We start from the raw sequence: 13228 nt of genomic DNA, 5'->3' as shown, positions 1-13228 counted from the left end.
GTCCCAGGACCCTGAGATCAGGACTTGAGCTGAAACCAAGAGTAAGATGCGTAACCGACTGCGCCTCCCTGGTCCCCCAAGAGACATTGAAGATCTACTTCCTTAGCAACCTTCAAGTATGTAATACAGTATTACAAACTATAATCACCAGGCTGTACATTAGATTCCCAGAACTCATTCATCTTCTGACTGGTGGTTTGTACCCTTGGGCCGACGTCTTGCTGTGCCTCCTGCCCCAGCCCCCTGGTGACCACTGCTCTCCTCTGTTTCTGTGACAGAATTTCATTCTTCATTGTGATACTGCACTGCTGTTCTGAGAAGGGCTCTTCCGGAAGGGATGCTTTTCATGGACTGTTGGAAGGACCCCGCTGGTGGGGAGGGTCATGACTATGACTATGATCATCCCGAAAGTCTCAGGTCCGGGTGAAGCATTCCAGCGAGGGACATCCCTCTGTGCTAGGGTATCTGAAGCCCTCTTCTCTGTTCTTGGGTGTGGTCAGGTTGGAACTGACTTTGGGCAGTCAGAAGAGTGTTGCAGCTTCATTGGAAAATCATTACTGTCTACATCGGGAAGGGAACACTTGGTTCTCTTATAAATATCAAGGCTGCTGATACCTTTTGGGGAGGGACAGACGCTGGATGCTGGGTGGGGACTGGCAGACTGATGGATGTTGGAGACGGGTGGCCCTGAGCTGGTCTTCGTGCTAGCAGGGGGCTGGGTTCCTGTGGAAGGGACCCCAGCCAGCAGGTGGCAGTGCAGGCCCTGGCAGCCAGGTCACTGAACTATCCTCTTCTTGCTCCTGGGATCTGGGGCTACACATGGGGGGACTTATTCTGGCTGCCCTGTGTTCACTTTCCTTATTCTCCAGGCCTGGGGCTGTCAGATGGAATACAGGGTGTCCAGCAGAATTTGGATTGCAGATAAACAATGAATACCTTTTTAGTATAAATGCATCCCAAATGTCACTAAAAGTGTTTTATTGTTCTTTTGAAATGTGAACTCGACTGGGTGTCCTGTATTTTTATTTGTTAAATCCAGAGAACTGCTCCACATCAGTGGATTTTTAAAGTGTTTTTAAATGAAGAAAGTCGCATTCCTTTATTCTACAAATACTTACTGATTGTCGATTCTGTATCAGACACAATCCTAGGCGCTGGGGGTATATCAGGGAAGAGATGAGCAAGGCCTTTGCCCTCATGGAACTGACATTATGGAGCACGTGTGTGTGTGTGTGTGTGTGTGTGTGTGTGTGTGAGGTTGGACAGGAGGCAGTGGATGGACCATTTGTAGGAAAGGAGATCCAGCTGCTATCATCTAATTTACATTCCATAACCTGGAGAATAGATTGTCCAGGGAGAAGAGCGGAAGCAAGAGGACCAGTTAGGGGGTGACTGCAGTGGTCCTGACAAGAGACGGTGGTGTTTGTGGGAGGTGGCGGCAGTGGAGATTGAGAACCTGGACAAATATTTCATGGCAGAACCAACAGGACTCACTGATGAGTCAGACACAGGGAAAGGGAAAAAGAGACTCCTATAAACATTCCTCCAAATGCTGCTGGATGTGGAGGGGTGAAGTAGTCGGTCCTCTCTTTCTCGGGGCAGCGCCTTCCCATTGTTGTCATGTCCTGTCTTACACAGAAAACGATATTTGCCTGGCAGGTGGCTGGAAGGGCTGCTTTCAGGCACGCCAGCCACCGTGGCTCCGGTGGCCACACTGAGCACTAGCCCAGTGAGCTTGTAAACCACTCACAGCACTCCCACCCCCACCCCAGGCCCACCGTGGGCAGCTCTGCTTCGGGGGAGAATTTGCCAGCTGGAGCTAAGCATGTGCTGCAAAGGGCCTACTGAGAGATGGGAAGTCACACTGTGTGACGTGCAGTAAGCACTCTTGGGGGCAGGGTATGCCCCCAGGCATTAGAAATAGAAGATTTCTAGAATTTAGGGCTAGGAGAGAGTTCAGAATCAATTTTTTAAAAAAGATTTTATTTATTTACTCATGAGAGACACAGAGAGAGGCAGAGACACAGGGAGGGAGAAGCAGGCTCCACACAGGGAGCCTGATGCGGGACTTGATCCCGGGACCCCGGGGTCACGACCTGGGCCGAAGGCAGATGCTCAACCACTGAGCCACCCAGGTGCCCCCCAAATGCCATTTATTGAGTACCAGTGCAGCTGTGCTGGGTGCTGTGTGATCCTGGACTGGTACCTAGTCTGTGGCCCGAGGATATAGGAATGGAGGGTAAGCCTCTTGTATAGCAACTGGATGTCTAAGCACGTGATCATTGGGCTTGCAGGTCTATTTCTGTGTGTGTGCGTGTGTGTGTTTAAGTAATTTTTATTTTCTTTGTGTTTCATAAAAGGATTAGTTCAAGATGGATTGAGAACCAAAATCACAATAACAACAACAGTTTCTTGGCGGGAAGCATTTGCCTCAGAGAGTTACAGCTCATCCAGTCATGTGACTGTCAGGGCTGCCTGCCTGCTCCTATTCCCTCCCACCTCCTCCCACCAGAAGCCGTGAGATGGTTTCAGAGACTCAGGGACCCCACTTTATTCTTCAGCCTCTGCCCCGCTAGGAAGAGAAGATGATTTTTCTTGTGGGCTTTAGCCTTTTGCTTTTTTGTGAGTATACTCATTTGTGTACATTCCTCTTGTCCTACAACCCTGTTTCCCTTTCTCTTGACTTGAAACACTTGGCCTGTTTCTCTCTACACTTGGTTTTCCAGTTATATCTCTGCCTTTGACTTTCATCTCTGTATCTTCCTCCTGCCTTTGCCCACTGAGTTCCCTCTGGGTGGGCCCGCAGGGGACCCAGTGCCCATGGAGCGCAGGACTTCACTATATTCTGTTTCTTCTCTTCCCAGACAAGGGTGTGCTGTGTGAGCAAGTGATCCAGAGCTCCCTGGAACAGATGGTGGCAAGTGGCAGTAAGGTGACACTGCTCTGCACTTACGACACTTCATATTCAAACCCAGATTTGTACTGGTACCGAATAAGGTCAGATCATTCCTTTCAGTTTATCCTTTACAGGGATAACACTCAATCCAGAAATGCAGATTTTACTCAGGGTCGATTTTCTGTACTACATAATCCGTCCCAGAAAACCTTCCACTTGGTGATCTCCCAGGTGGAGCCTGAAGACAGTGCCACTTACTACTGTGCCATAGATACCCACAGTGACACAGTTGTCCAGGACGTCTGAACTGAAACCCCTAGCACAACTTCATATAGCAACCACGGCAGGTCACTTCATCAGACATGGGATCCTTCTTCCTAATTATTTTGTGTTCCAGCCTGGCCTTTAGAGGTGCCCTAATGTATCTGCTGAATAATAAAAAGCCAGCTCTGGTTTCCGATGAAGCAGAGCACCTCCCACCTTCTGACTCAATGGGCCCTGGTGGTGGTAGAGGGGGAGCAGTACGTCTGAAGAAGTCTTATCTTTGTATCCCCAGGTGCTCAGGCCACTCATGCCTGAGAGAGCAGGGCCTGACAAGTATGTGCTGAGTCCTATGAAGATATCAGGATGGTGGGGCAGGTGAAGGGCCAGGCTAAGGAGAGTTCATCAGGAGGGTCTTTATTTTAGTCTCCACCATTTATCCATCATTGTGAATTGGTCTGTTTTCTAAGGCTCAAAATTAGACACAAAGTTATTTACTTCAAAAAATTTTCCCCAATTCACCTTTTTTTTTCTTCTTGTACAGCCACCTTATTTTTCCTAATGCTGTTTGACACTGCCATTTTACTTACATTATTTGGAGAATATTTTTCTTTCACTGAAGAGCATGGAGCTCCTGCCAGAAAGTTGTCTGTGATTCCCAGAACCCCAGCTTCAAAGTCCCTGAATTTGGAGCTCTATGGTGTCTCCAAGGAAGATAATCATCTCCAGAGGAAACCAACTATGGTCAACTATAGGCCAAGTAGGGTCAAAAAAGATACACTCTAGGCTCTGGGCATGGGTCCCTCTTTTCTTTATTTTTGTTGAACTCTCTGCCTTCAAACAATGAGTACAATTATGATATACAACCTTGGAGAGAGTAGAAGTCTTAGCTATGATTTTATAGGAAAAGCATTGGAGCCCAGAGAACTGAGGGACATTCATTCCCAAGGTCAGAGACCTGGTTAATGACAGAGCCAAGGTGGGATACTGCACTTTTAGGGCTCTCCCTGGTAGCTGCACCCTAGCAGGCTTTATCAGTAGGTGCTCTGGCAGCAGTTTATCTGGGCTTCAAGACAGGTGAGTGAAGAGCAGTCACTGTATAGAGAGGAACGTAGAAAACAAGAGTGAGGGAGCAAAAGGGTGTGTGCACCTGACTCAGCCTTCGGAGTCTCTGTTCTGCCTGTGACTGAGTGTGTGTAGCAGCCTTCTGGAGGACTCCCTCAGGGTTGTTGTGGACTTAAACGAGGTGCTGTATGTGAAAGCTCTGGAAAACTAGAATCCACAGTATGATGCCCCCCCCAGACCTGAAGACAGCCACAGTCAGCACACTCCTCTCCCCCAGCTCCTGGCATTAATCTTTTCTGAAGGCTCCTTTAGGTGGAGGAAATTTGAGATTCTGTGATAAGCTATGATTTTTTTTTTGTTTTTTTAAACCACCAAAGTGGACCAGAGGGTGGCTCATTTATATGCTAAATATAGGATAATCCTGAAGTCCAGTCTAGCTGAAATCAAATCGACACCTTGCCCTTGTCTTAGGGATGCAGTGTGCTCTTGCAGAAGAAAACTTGGGCTGGCACTCTTGATAATGTGGTGCTGCTCATAGACATGTCCTTGTCTCACCAAAGGACTTTGGTCCAGGTACATTATCTTTTTTTGGGGGGGGGGATATTTTATCCATCTGAAAAATGAGGATGTGACTTTTTTTTCTTAGCCACTTAGAGAAACATGCTAATGTTACCCAAGGTAACAAATGGGAATGGTTTGGAAAGCAGTTTTCTTTCCATATACAAGACGTAGTTGTAGGGACTCTTAATGATTTTTTTTTTTTTCCTGGATGGACTTGCTTAGCCACCTAGATGGTCCTAAACCCCATGACTCAGAGAGCTACCGTGCCTTTCTTTGCTTTGGGCTATGAAGACATAACATGGGAGCGCAGATGGCGATGGCAGGGGAGTTGGTGAGCATTTGCCCTTTCACTTGTGACCTCATAAGCCCCCTCTTGATACCCTAGTTAGCACCCTGGGTGCTGAGGAAAACACACTGCTAAGTTGCAAGGACTCTGCTATCTGAGTGGGTGCACCTGGGAAAAGCTGCGGTCTTGCTGAGGTGGGAGTAACAGAAGCCACAGAGGGGTTAGCAGCAACAGCAGGACACCCAGGGTCCCCGAGGCAGGGTCCCTGGGCGGGAGCCTGCAGGCCTGGGACCCAGGAAGCTGCGGTGTGACCTATAAGCTCAGTTTGGCTTTTGTCTGCCTAATAGTGAGTTCACAGCACCCACTTTCCCCTGCGGTGGTGTGTTATGAGTAAAACTAGACGCAAGGCACACTCAGTGTACTTTAATAAATGCAACAGAGAACAGCACTGGGAAGGGCAGAGAACCATCGACAGCATGGGGCAGGCAAGAATCAGCGTCGCCTGAACTCAAATGCCCTGTGCACAGATAGACAGGCAAAACCTGGTAAAGATAATGTTTTTACAGCCAAAATTGAGGGGTCTCATTCCTATTCCCTCCCTCAAGAAACACTTGCACAGTTAGTTGCTTGAAAATAGGCTCATGCCTTAACTCCCTTTGCACCCTTGGCACATTGCCTAGAACTTAGAGGGACTCCATTCATGTTTGTGAAATCATTTAATAGAACGAAGTACATTTTCTCTGTATTTTACTCTGATCTTTGCTAATAGCTTGGAGAGTATTTAAATGAGGTTTTAGAAACCCCATTGGCTGCATGAGAAGTCAAATATAATTTTGTTTGTAAAGTACTAGGAAAAGCAGAAAATGCTTTTGTGGCCAGCTAGGGGCAAACCTAGTGCTGGGCTGAGCAGAGCCATTCATGTTAGGTAAAGGGCATCTGCTCTCTATCCCCCAGGATTTATTTTCTTCGGAGAGCATGGAGCTGGGAATCTGTTGGATCCCACTTTCACTTTCTACTTCTGAAGAAAGTCAAAGAAACAAACCACCTTTTTCAAAGTATATCAGTTGTAGAAATAAAAAGAGAATGAGTCCTGTATCTCTTTATAAAGCAGCATATAAAGCAGTTAGGACCATAACCCCCGTACTCCCTAGGACTTTTGTCTTTCCACCAGGCTGGAAAATGAGCTGGATTTATTGTCTTCGAAGGAAAACTGGTTTGGGTAGCAGCCATTCAAGCAAGGCTGGGACAGGTCAACTTGAATCACCAAGAAGTCAGAAGCCTAGGAGCCAAGTCCTCTGTAGGCTTTTGTGAAGACATAACGCAAGAGTCTCATAATCAAGCCTTCGCATACCAGTCAGCCTGCAAGTGAAGGACAATTGTCAGAGTGACATAGATCACAGACCATCACTGCCAGAAGGAATAGTAATACTCATGTCATCTGGGGCTGGCCAATACTTGCAGACATCACTAGTCTATGGTGGCATGGTTCCCTTCTACACATGGCCATAATTCAGCTGGTCAGTACTAGCTTATGAGTGTTGGCATAAGCCAGCCAACCTATTTGCTCTCCTCAGTCATAACTCCTTTGTTTTGTGGGTGCAAAAACTCAGGCCTGAAGAGGTGGAGCAATCAGGCTAGAGTAGCATAGTGTTAGTGACAAGGTCAGGCTGAAAACCCACATCTTCTGACTCCTAGTGTAGTGCTCTTTGTATAGAGCCACAGTGCCTGTGTCCTTGGGGCTACTGGAAACCAGTCACCCATTTAGAAATGACTGGACATGTTTTCAGGATGGAATGGATCAGGCTTGCACTCGAAATCCAGAGTTGTCACTAGATCAAGAGTTGGGACTGAGGAGTGTTTGAGGATATAGGAGAAGGGGCTTTGTAGGCAAACCTGCTCCCTAGTCTGAACTTTGCATCTGAGATTACCTGAAGAAGGAATGCAGGTAGCAGGCAAATAATGTCTCAGCTGTGATTCTGTATGCATCTTGAATAGCTAGCAGTGAGTGGGTTGGTCACTACTAATGGAGGTAGAGGTTCATCCCAAAGATGGGATGGTCTACACATTGGAGTGCCAAAGGAATGGGAGCTGGTGTCCCCTTTGTGCAGGCAAAGGCATATTCTGAAATTCTTTGAATGAAGCTTTACTGATGGCCTTGCAAATAGCCCATGGCCCCGTGGCCAGATAAACAAAATAGTAAATAAAGAAAACTATTTCTCCTTACTTAGCTTCCTTATTTTTTAGCTCCTGGGTAAGAGGTGGGGATTATTGGCTGGTATTATATTATACTACACAATACATTTTGATGAAATAAGAGGATAATAAGAGATGGGGCATTATGCTGAACATCTGAGGTGGCCCACCTTATTAAATCATATGTCTCTATGTGTTTTCCCTTCTCAAGGCTTCTTGGCTTTGTACATTCCTAAATTCCTTTTCTCCCAGTGTAGCATAGTTTGAGTGGAGGTAGGAATAAAAAGCAGATAATTCTTACCTTAAAAGAAAAATAACTTGGCAGTCAAGACAAAATTGATGGCAAGACTCTTGGCAAACACCATCCGGAGCCCCAACACTGTGAGGGACAGCATGTTCACTGTTCCAGTTGTGAACTCGGAACTGTGATGAACTGTGGATGAACAAGAGTAAAGATGTTGGATTTAGCAAGAGACTAAGTTCCTTTCCAGAACTTATTGGAACACTGACAACCAGCCTGCCCTGAAGCACCAGAAATCTGCCTGGTCTGCAAGCCCGGCTTGATGCCTGACAGCCCTCTGGGACCCCAGGCTACTGTTCACTTGCAGTCGCGCAAGCTGTTGAGAGACTCAGGGAATCGACTGGGCTCAGGTCTGGTTTTGGTTTTCTTTTGAAAGCCGGTGACTTTTGGCCTCATGTGACAATGACAGAGTTTGCTTTAACCTTCAGTTTCGAAGTTGACCCTTGATTTCAACTAACCTTTGGGCGCATAGAAGCTCTCTGACATTTGCTCCACGTTTGCAGGTTCTGTTGGTTTTGTATTACCTGGAACAAACAGCAGTGGTCAGGGATTCACTGGCAACCAAGAGGCTCAAAGGATTTCAAGTATTAAAAGTGAAGGAGACTTTGAGTAAGAAAACTGAGGACCAGGTGTTATGACTTGGTTAAGGTCAGGCAGTTATTCACATAGCCAACATTCTTCCCATTCTGGGATTTTTTTGTTATACTATGAGGCCTGCATTCAGCTATGCCTCTAATTCATAAGAAGAACTAGGATTCTCAATCTCATGATAGGCTGGGCTGCCCTTTGTTTTGGCATTCACACCGCATTAGGTTGTACATCAATTTTTAAGCCAGAGTCCAGTAGTAGGACAGTCATTAGTATGAAGGAGGCAGGGATTGGTGAAGAAGAGATGGGGGATGAAATAAGATGGCCTTTATATCAGATTCAGGCCAGGGATGCAGAATTCAATTCCAAGTCAATGATGGGTCATAGCTGGTCCTCAGTCTTGTTTCCAGCATGATGCCATATTGAGAGTTCTCTGTCAAGAGTTTGTATCTCTAACCTCCTTTTCCCTCTACTTTTCTTCCCTACAATTCCAGGCTCTTGAAGCTAGATATGACCTACCTGAAGGTTTTTTCTTTGGCTCAAAGTCAGTGGAGTGCACAATTTCATTGTTGTGTTCAACTGAACAGGTCACTGAATTTGGATCTGCATACCGACCAAGCTTGACAGCACTGTACTTCCCACTGGGAGAGATGGCAATTGCAGTGTCATACTCTTCTAGTTTCTTGGATGATTCAAGTCTTATGTTTATAGCCTTAGGGTAGAAATCCTTCACCAGGCAAGCAACAGCTGTCCCATTTCTCATGGTGAAAACGGATGGTTTGGCAGGAAGCTGGCTTCCTACAAATGTAAGCAATTTATTTTGAAAGATGATTATCCACAAGTATGGGAACTAAACAGTGGTATTTACCTCAATTCTACTGGGGCCAAACGTTATAACCCAGACTTTCCTACATCCTGTTAGTGACCTGGGCTTCTTAGCACACCCGTGAAAGGATGGCCAAGAGAAGCAGAAATGAAAGGCAGTCTGTTTGACTTCTATTTAGGAGCTGCTAAGTGATATGGCTGGAAGCAGAGATGGAAAAGAACAACAACAAAGAGGTTTCTATGTTGTCTGAGTTTCAATTGTTTATATTTTATTAATCAATTCTCTGGACAATTGCAGTCAGGCTGAGTAGCTGTCTGCATCAGTTGGTTTATTTTAAATGCATCAGTCCTTGGAGTGAGAGCAGGGCAGGTGCTCCTTCTTTGCATTGTGTCAAAGAATCAGGGTCTGAGAGGGACTACATGACTAGTTGAAATACTCTGAGGATGGTAGTGTTGCAGTTATTCAGTTTGTCATCCCCATTTTATGGGCTAGAAAAGATAACCACTGAAGTCAAGGGGTAAATCTCTCTGCCTTTAGGTAAATACTTCTTTTGTAAGGGACACTCCTGCAGTTTCTTTTGAGTCAGAAATGACAGCTATCATTCCCAGGAAGTCCCTATAGAGATAAAACTAGTTTAAACCCAGTTCTTGTTTTTTTCCTAAGTGAAGCTATGCAGTGTTGGTCCCAATAATTGGCTCTCTTCCTGGCTTCCTCTGTATTCATGCCTCATCTTGATCTACCATCTACCTATCATTCTGTATCTGCATCTTTTTCTTTCCTTGAAACTGAAAGTTTTAAAGCTTTGAAGGAGGCAGAAATGATTCTTTCCCATTGTGACCTACTGAAGTTTCCAAATTATGATAAATTTTGGCCATGGTGACTTGGCTTCTTAACTATCTTCAAATAACTGTTAAAAAAGGTGGTGTGTGTGTGTGTGTGTGTGTGTGTGTGTGTGTGCGGGGGGGGGGGGTTGGCACCTGAAAATGCATGCAATCAGGAGAGACAACCAATCTGTGAATGGTGATCTGGATATATTTCCATTCACAAACTTACCTGTTAATTTTCAATATTAATTGCTTATGTGAATATAGCTCTTATATTTAAAACTTAGGTGTGTTTGGGGGCACCTGGGTGGCTCAGTCAGTCAAGATTATGATTCTTGATTTTGGCTCAGGCCATGGTCTCATGGTCATGAGATGGAGCCCTGACTCCAGTTCCTCATTCAGCACAGAATCTGCTTAAAATTCTTTCCCTCTCCCTCTTGCACCCACCCCCATGCCCCACACTGCTTACACTCTCTCTTTCTCAAAAAATAAAATAAATAAAATTTAGGTGAGTTTTAAAACTTGTGATATCAAATTAAAAATGCTGAATTCCAGTGTACTTTTATTTACTATGATCTATAGTCAAGACACAAGGTAATGCTAAATGAAAAGTCTTGGTAATGAGTGAGTAAATGCAATGATTTTTCTAATGTTCTGTCCTGAATTTGAATCTGGGCATCAGCTGTGAAGCTCACGGTAGTAAAGCTATAACCAAATTAGTTGGTTTATATCTGGCTGAGATGGAGTGTTTGCTAGTCAGAAGTTCCTGCTGATTGCCATTTTGTGAACGGATTATGGCTAATCAGGGCTTTCCTAGGGAATCAGCTGTTCAGAGAAGCCCCCTCATGACTAGCATCAACATTCTCCAATACATTCTTTGCCAGGAAGCTCAGCTGAAAGACTAGATTCTGTTTTAGGCACTCAGGGCAGGAAACTCATTCTTAAGAATCTGGTTCCTTGTACTTTAGCTTTAGCTCTACACAAGAGGAGGACTGGGGATTTTTTTTCAAGGGGCTCTTCCGGAACCAAATTTCAACCTATGTGAGAAAAGCTTCATTGTTTTGCTTTCCAGCATAGTCGAAGTCACTGATAACAGACACTGATAACTCTCACAGTAACGGCTTGAAAAACCACATGTTCTGCTCGTTCACCTGCATTCAGAAATGTGACATTTCTTGCTCAATATACTGACCTTGGTGACATGTATTCTGGTTGATTTTCAAGGAATCAACAGATATACAGAGAAAGGAGACTAGTGCATTAAAAAATAAACAAAACAAAATAATCCTATCTCTTTGGTTACTTAAGAATATGACCCAATCCTAGCCTGATTTACTTGGATAATTGAGGCTTGCTTGAGATTTTAAAATCTAAATTCAAAGGCAGTTGTCAATGATTACTCAGCTAGAGAGACCTGGTTTGAATAATTTGAACAATGTAATACAGCTGACAAGACAAATGTCTGAAGAAGGTCATACACTTTTTGATATTGAGCTCTTAATCTGTTAGCTTTTCAGATAACTCATAATGCATTGGTTTGGTAAAACATTTTTCTCAGACTCTCTTTCTCATTGAATACCTATCTGTTGAAAACAATTGTTTGAAAGTAAAGTGCTTTATCTAATCCATTCTTTGGTATCACAGTAATAAAAAAAAAGGTTATCTGACAGAATTGAACCTTTAAAAAAATCAAAAAATGGTTATCTGACAGAAATGAACCTGCATTTTCTATCATTGACGTATGTAACCTAGTCGGTCTTATATTTAACTTAACCCAAAATCTGAAGTGGGATAAAATTTGCACTATTGTAGTCCAAAATTTAAAGATGTAATTGTTTATTTATTGAGAATTTCCAGTCTTTTTTCTTGGCCCACAAATATAATTACATTTCAGCTTGGGTTCCAGGGCCCTATTTGTTTGAATAATTGTTTTATTTCAGACTTTCTCTTTTTATGAGTACTGATCCAATGCTAAGGTTATGTTCTGGTCAACAATACCAGAAGAAGTATGTACCTTTCCTGAACAGTCTTTCTTGACTTATAGAAGTAGAAATCATCTAGATTTGCATAGGAATCCTACTGGTTCCCTAGGAATTGTACCATCTGTAACAAATGTCACTCACAATTTCAAGGTTCTCTGACAATAGGAGATTTAACTTGAACACTGAAATACAAGTTTGCTCTACCTGATTACTCTGATCTGGTTAACTGTCTCCCTCCTGAATCTTCTAAGCTACAGGACATTTGTTTGCAGATTGCAATGAGGCATGTACACTAGTCAGCTTAGCCAAAGACATGGATAAAAACAAAACAACCTTCTGGAGATTTTGGGCCAAAGCATCCCTGCATATCCTGCCCTCCCCCCCCCCCCCCGCTTATATGTTCCAACAATTACTATATTTTTTCTAGTTTTCTTAGCTGCTTTGAAGAATTCCAGAAATGAGTGGGGGCTATAGGTTTTTTAAATTTTTATTATTATTATTTTTAATGGACTCTACACCCAGCATGGAATCTAACACAGGGTTTGAACTCATGACTCTGATATCAAGACCTGAGCTGAGACTGAGTCGAATGCTTGACCAACTGAGCCACCCAGCAGCCTGGGCCTATAGTTTTAATATATGCTTTTTAAAAACAAAAGTAGTTACAGAGCTACTTCAATGACTCAGCCTGTTTCTTTACTCTGGCCTACCCCCATGTCTAGGCTACTCCATCTCCTAGTTATACTTTCCCAAGTAGTGCAAACCGGGTGGCAGCACCAGTGCCAGAACTCAGTTTATCCCTAGAAATATAGGGGAAAAATCAACTCACGTGGCTCCACGAAGAGTCTGGTGCCAGCTCCAAAAAACATCTGTCGAGTATCCCAAGAGCACATTGCAGCACTGCCTCACAAGTAATCAGCCTGGGGCTGGCCCTGGGGCCTGGGTTAGAACATCTGTGCCCTGCCTCCCCAGCCTGGGTCCCAGCCTAGAGACCCCACAACTCAGAGAACTACAAAGCTGCCCTTGATGAGATGAAGGGGCTGAGTGCACAAAGTCTCAGTTCCCTTTGAAGCTTATAATAGTTTGCTGGATAAGGATGTGAGCATGAAATCCCAGCCAGGAAACACAAGGACATGAGGGACAGAGCTGACATAGAGGGAGAGAGGAAGGGGACAGGTCATTGATAGCTGCCTTCAAGACAGAAAATTTAACTCTCAGTTGATTGGGAGGCCTCTCTAAATAGAGCACAATAGCTTGGGAATAGGGATGGGGCACTGACTGGTGACAGTTCTTGTAATGAGTGTTAGGCTGAGGAGGGTTTAGACACAGGTCTCGTTTTCATATTCTGGCTTTCTTCTCTTGGGTCACAAATTCTGCTTTTTGACTAGAAACCTGATTTCTTCCCTACTCAGACTGAGTCTCACAAAAATAAGGAATTTGTTTCC

General features: G+C 44.4%; 1 pseudogene and 1 gene segment (V, D, J or C); one reads left to right on the top strand and one right to left on the bottom strand.

Annotated features, from left to right (window-relative positions):
• Positions 1-304: 304 nt before the first annotated feature.
• The window catches only part of LOC144320266 (THAP domain-containing protein 5 pseudogene), a 34994-nt pseudogene continuing 22070 nt past the window's right edge, over positions 305-13228 (top strand). Inside the window, exons 1-3 of the transcript XR_013385817.1 lie at positions 305-461; positions 2361-2622; positions 2865-2997. The product of XR_013385817.1 is annotated as a THAP domain-containing protein 5 pseudogene (transcript). The remainder of the gene's footprint in view (positions 462-2360; positions 2623-2864; positions 2998-13228) is intronic.
• Positions 5478-12885, bottom strand: LOC144320268 (T cell receptor delta constant-like). The segment is given in 5 exon segments: positions 5478-6428; positions 7564-7695; positions 8022-8087; positions 8671-8949; positions 12613-12885. Coding segments are annotated over 4 exon segments (540 nt in total).

This window comes from Canis aureus, chromosome 9, assembly GCF_053574225.1.
Source record: "Canis aureus isolate CA01 chromosome 9, VMU_Caureus_v.1.0, whole genome shotgun sequence".
In the NCBI taxonomy this organism is placed as follows: Eukaryota; Metazoa; Chordata; class Mammalia; order Carnivora; family Canidae; genus Canis; species Canis aureus.
Note: the sequence above shows the minus strand (reverse complement) of the source record. Positions and strands in the feature narration are given on the sequence as shown.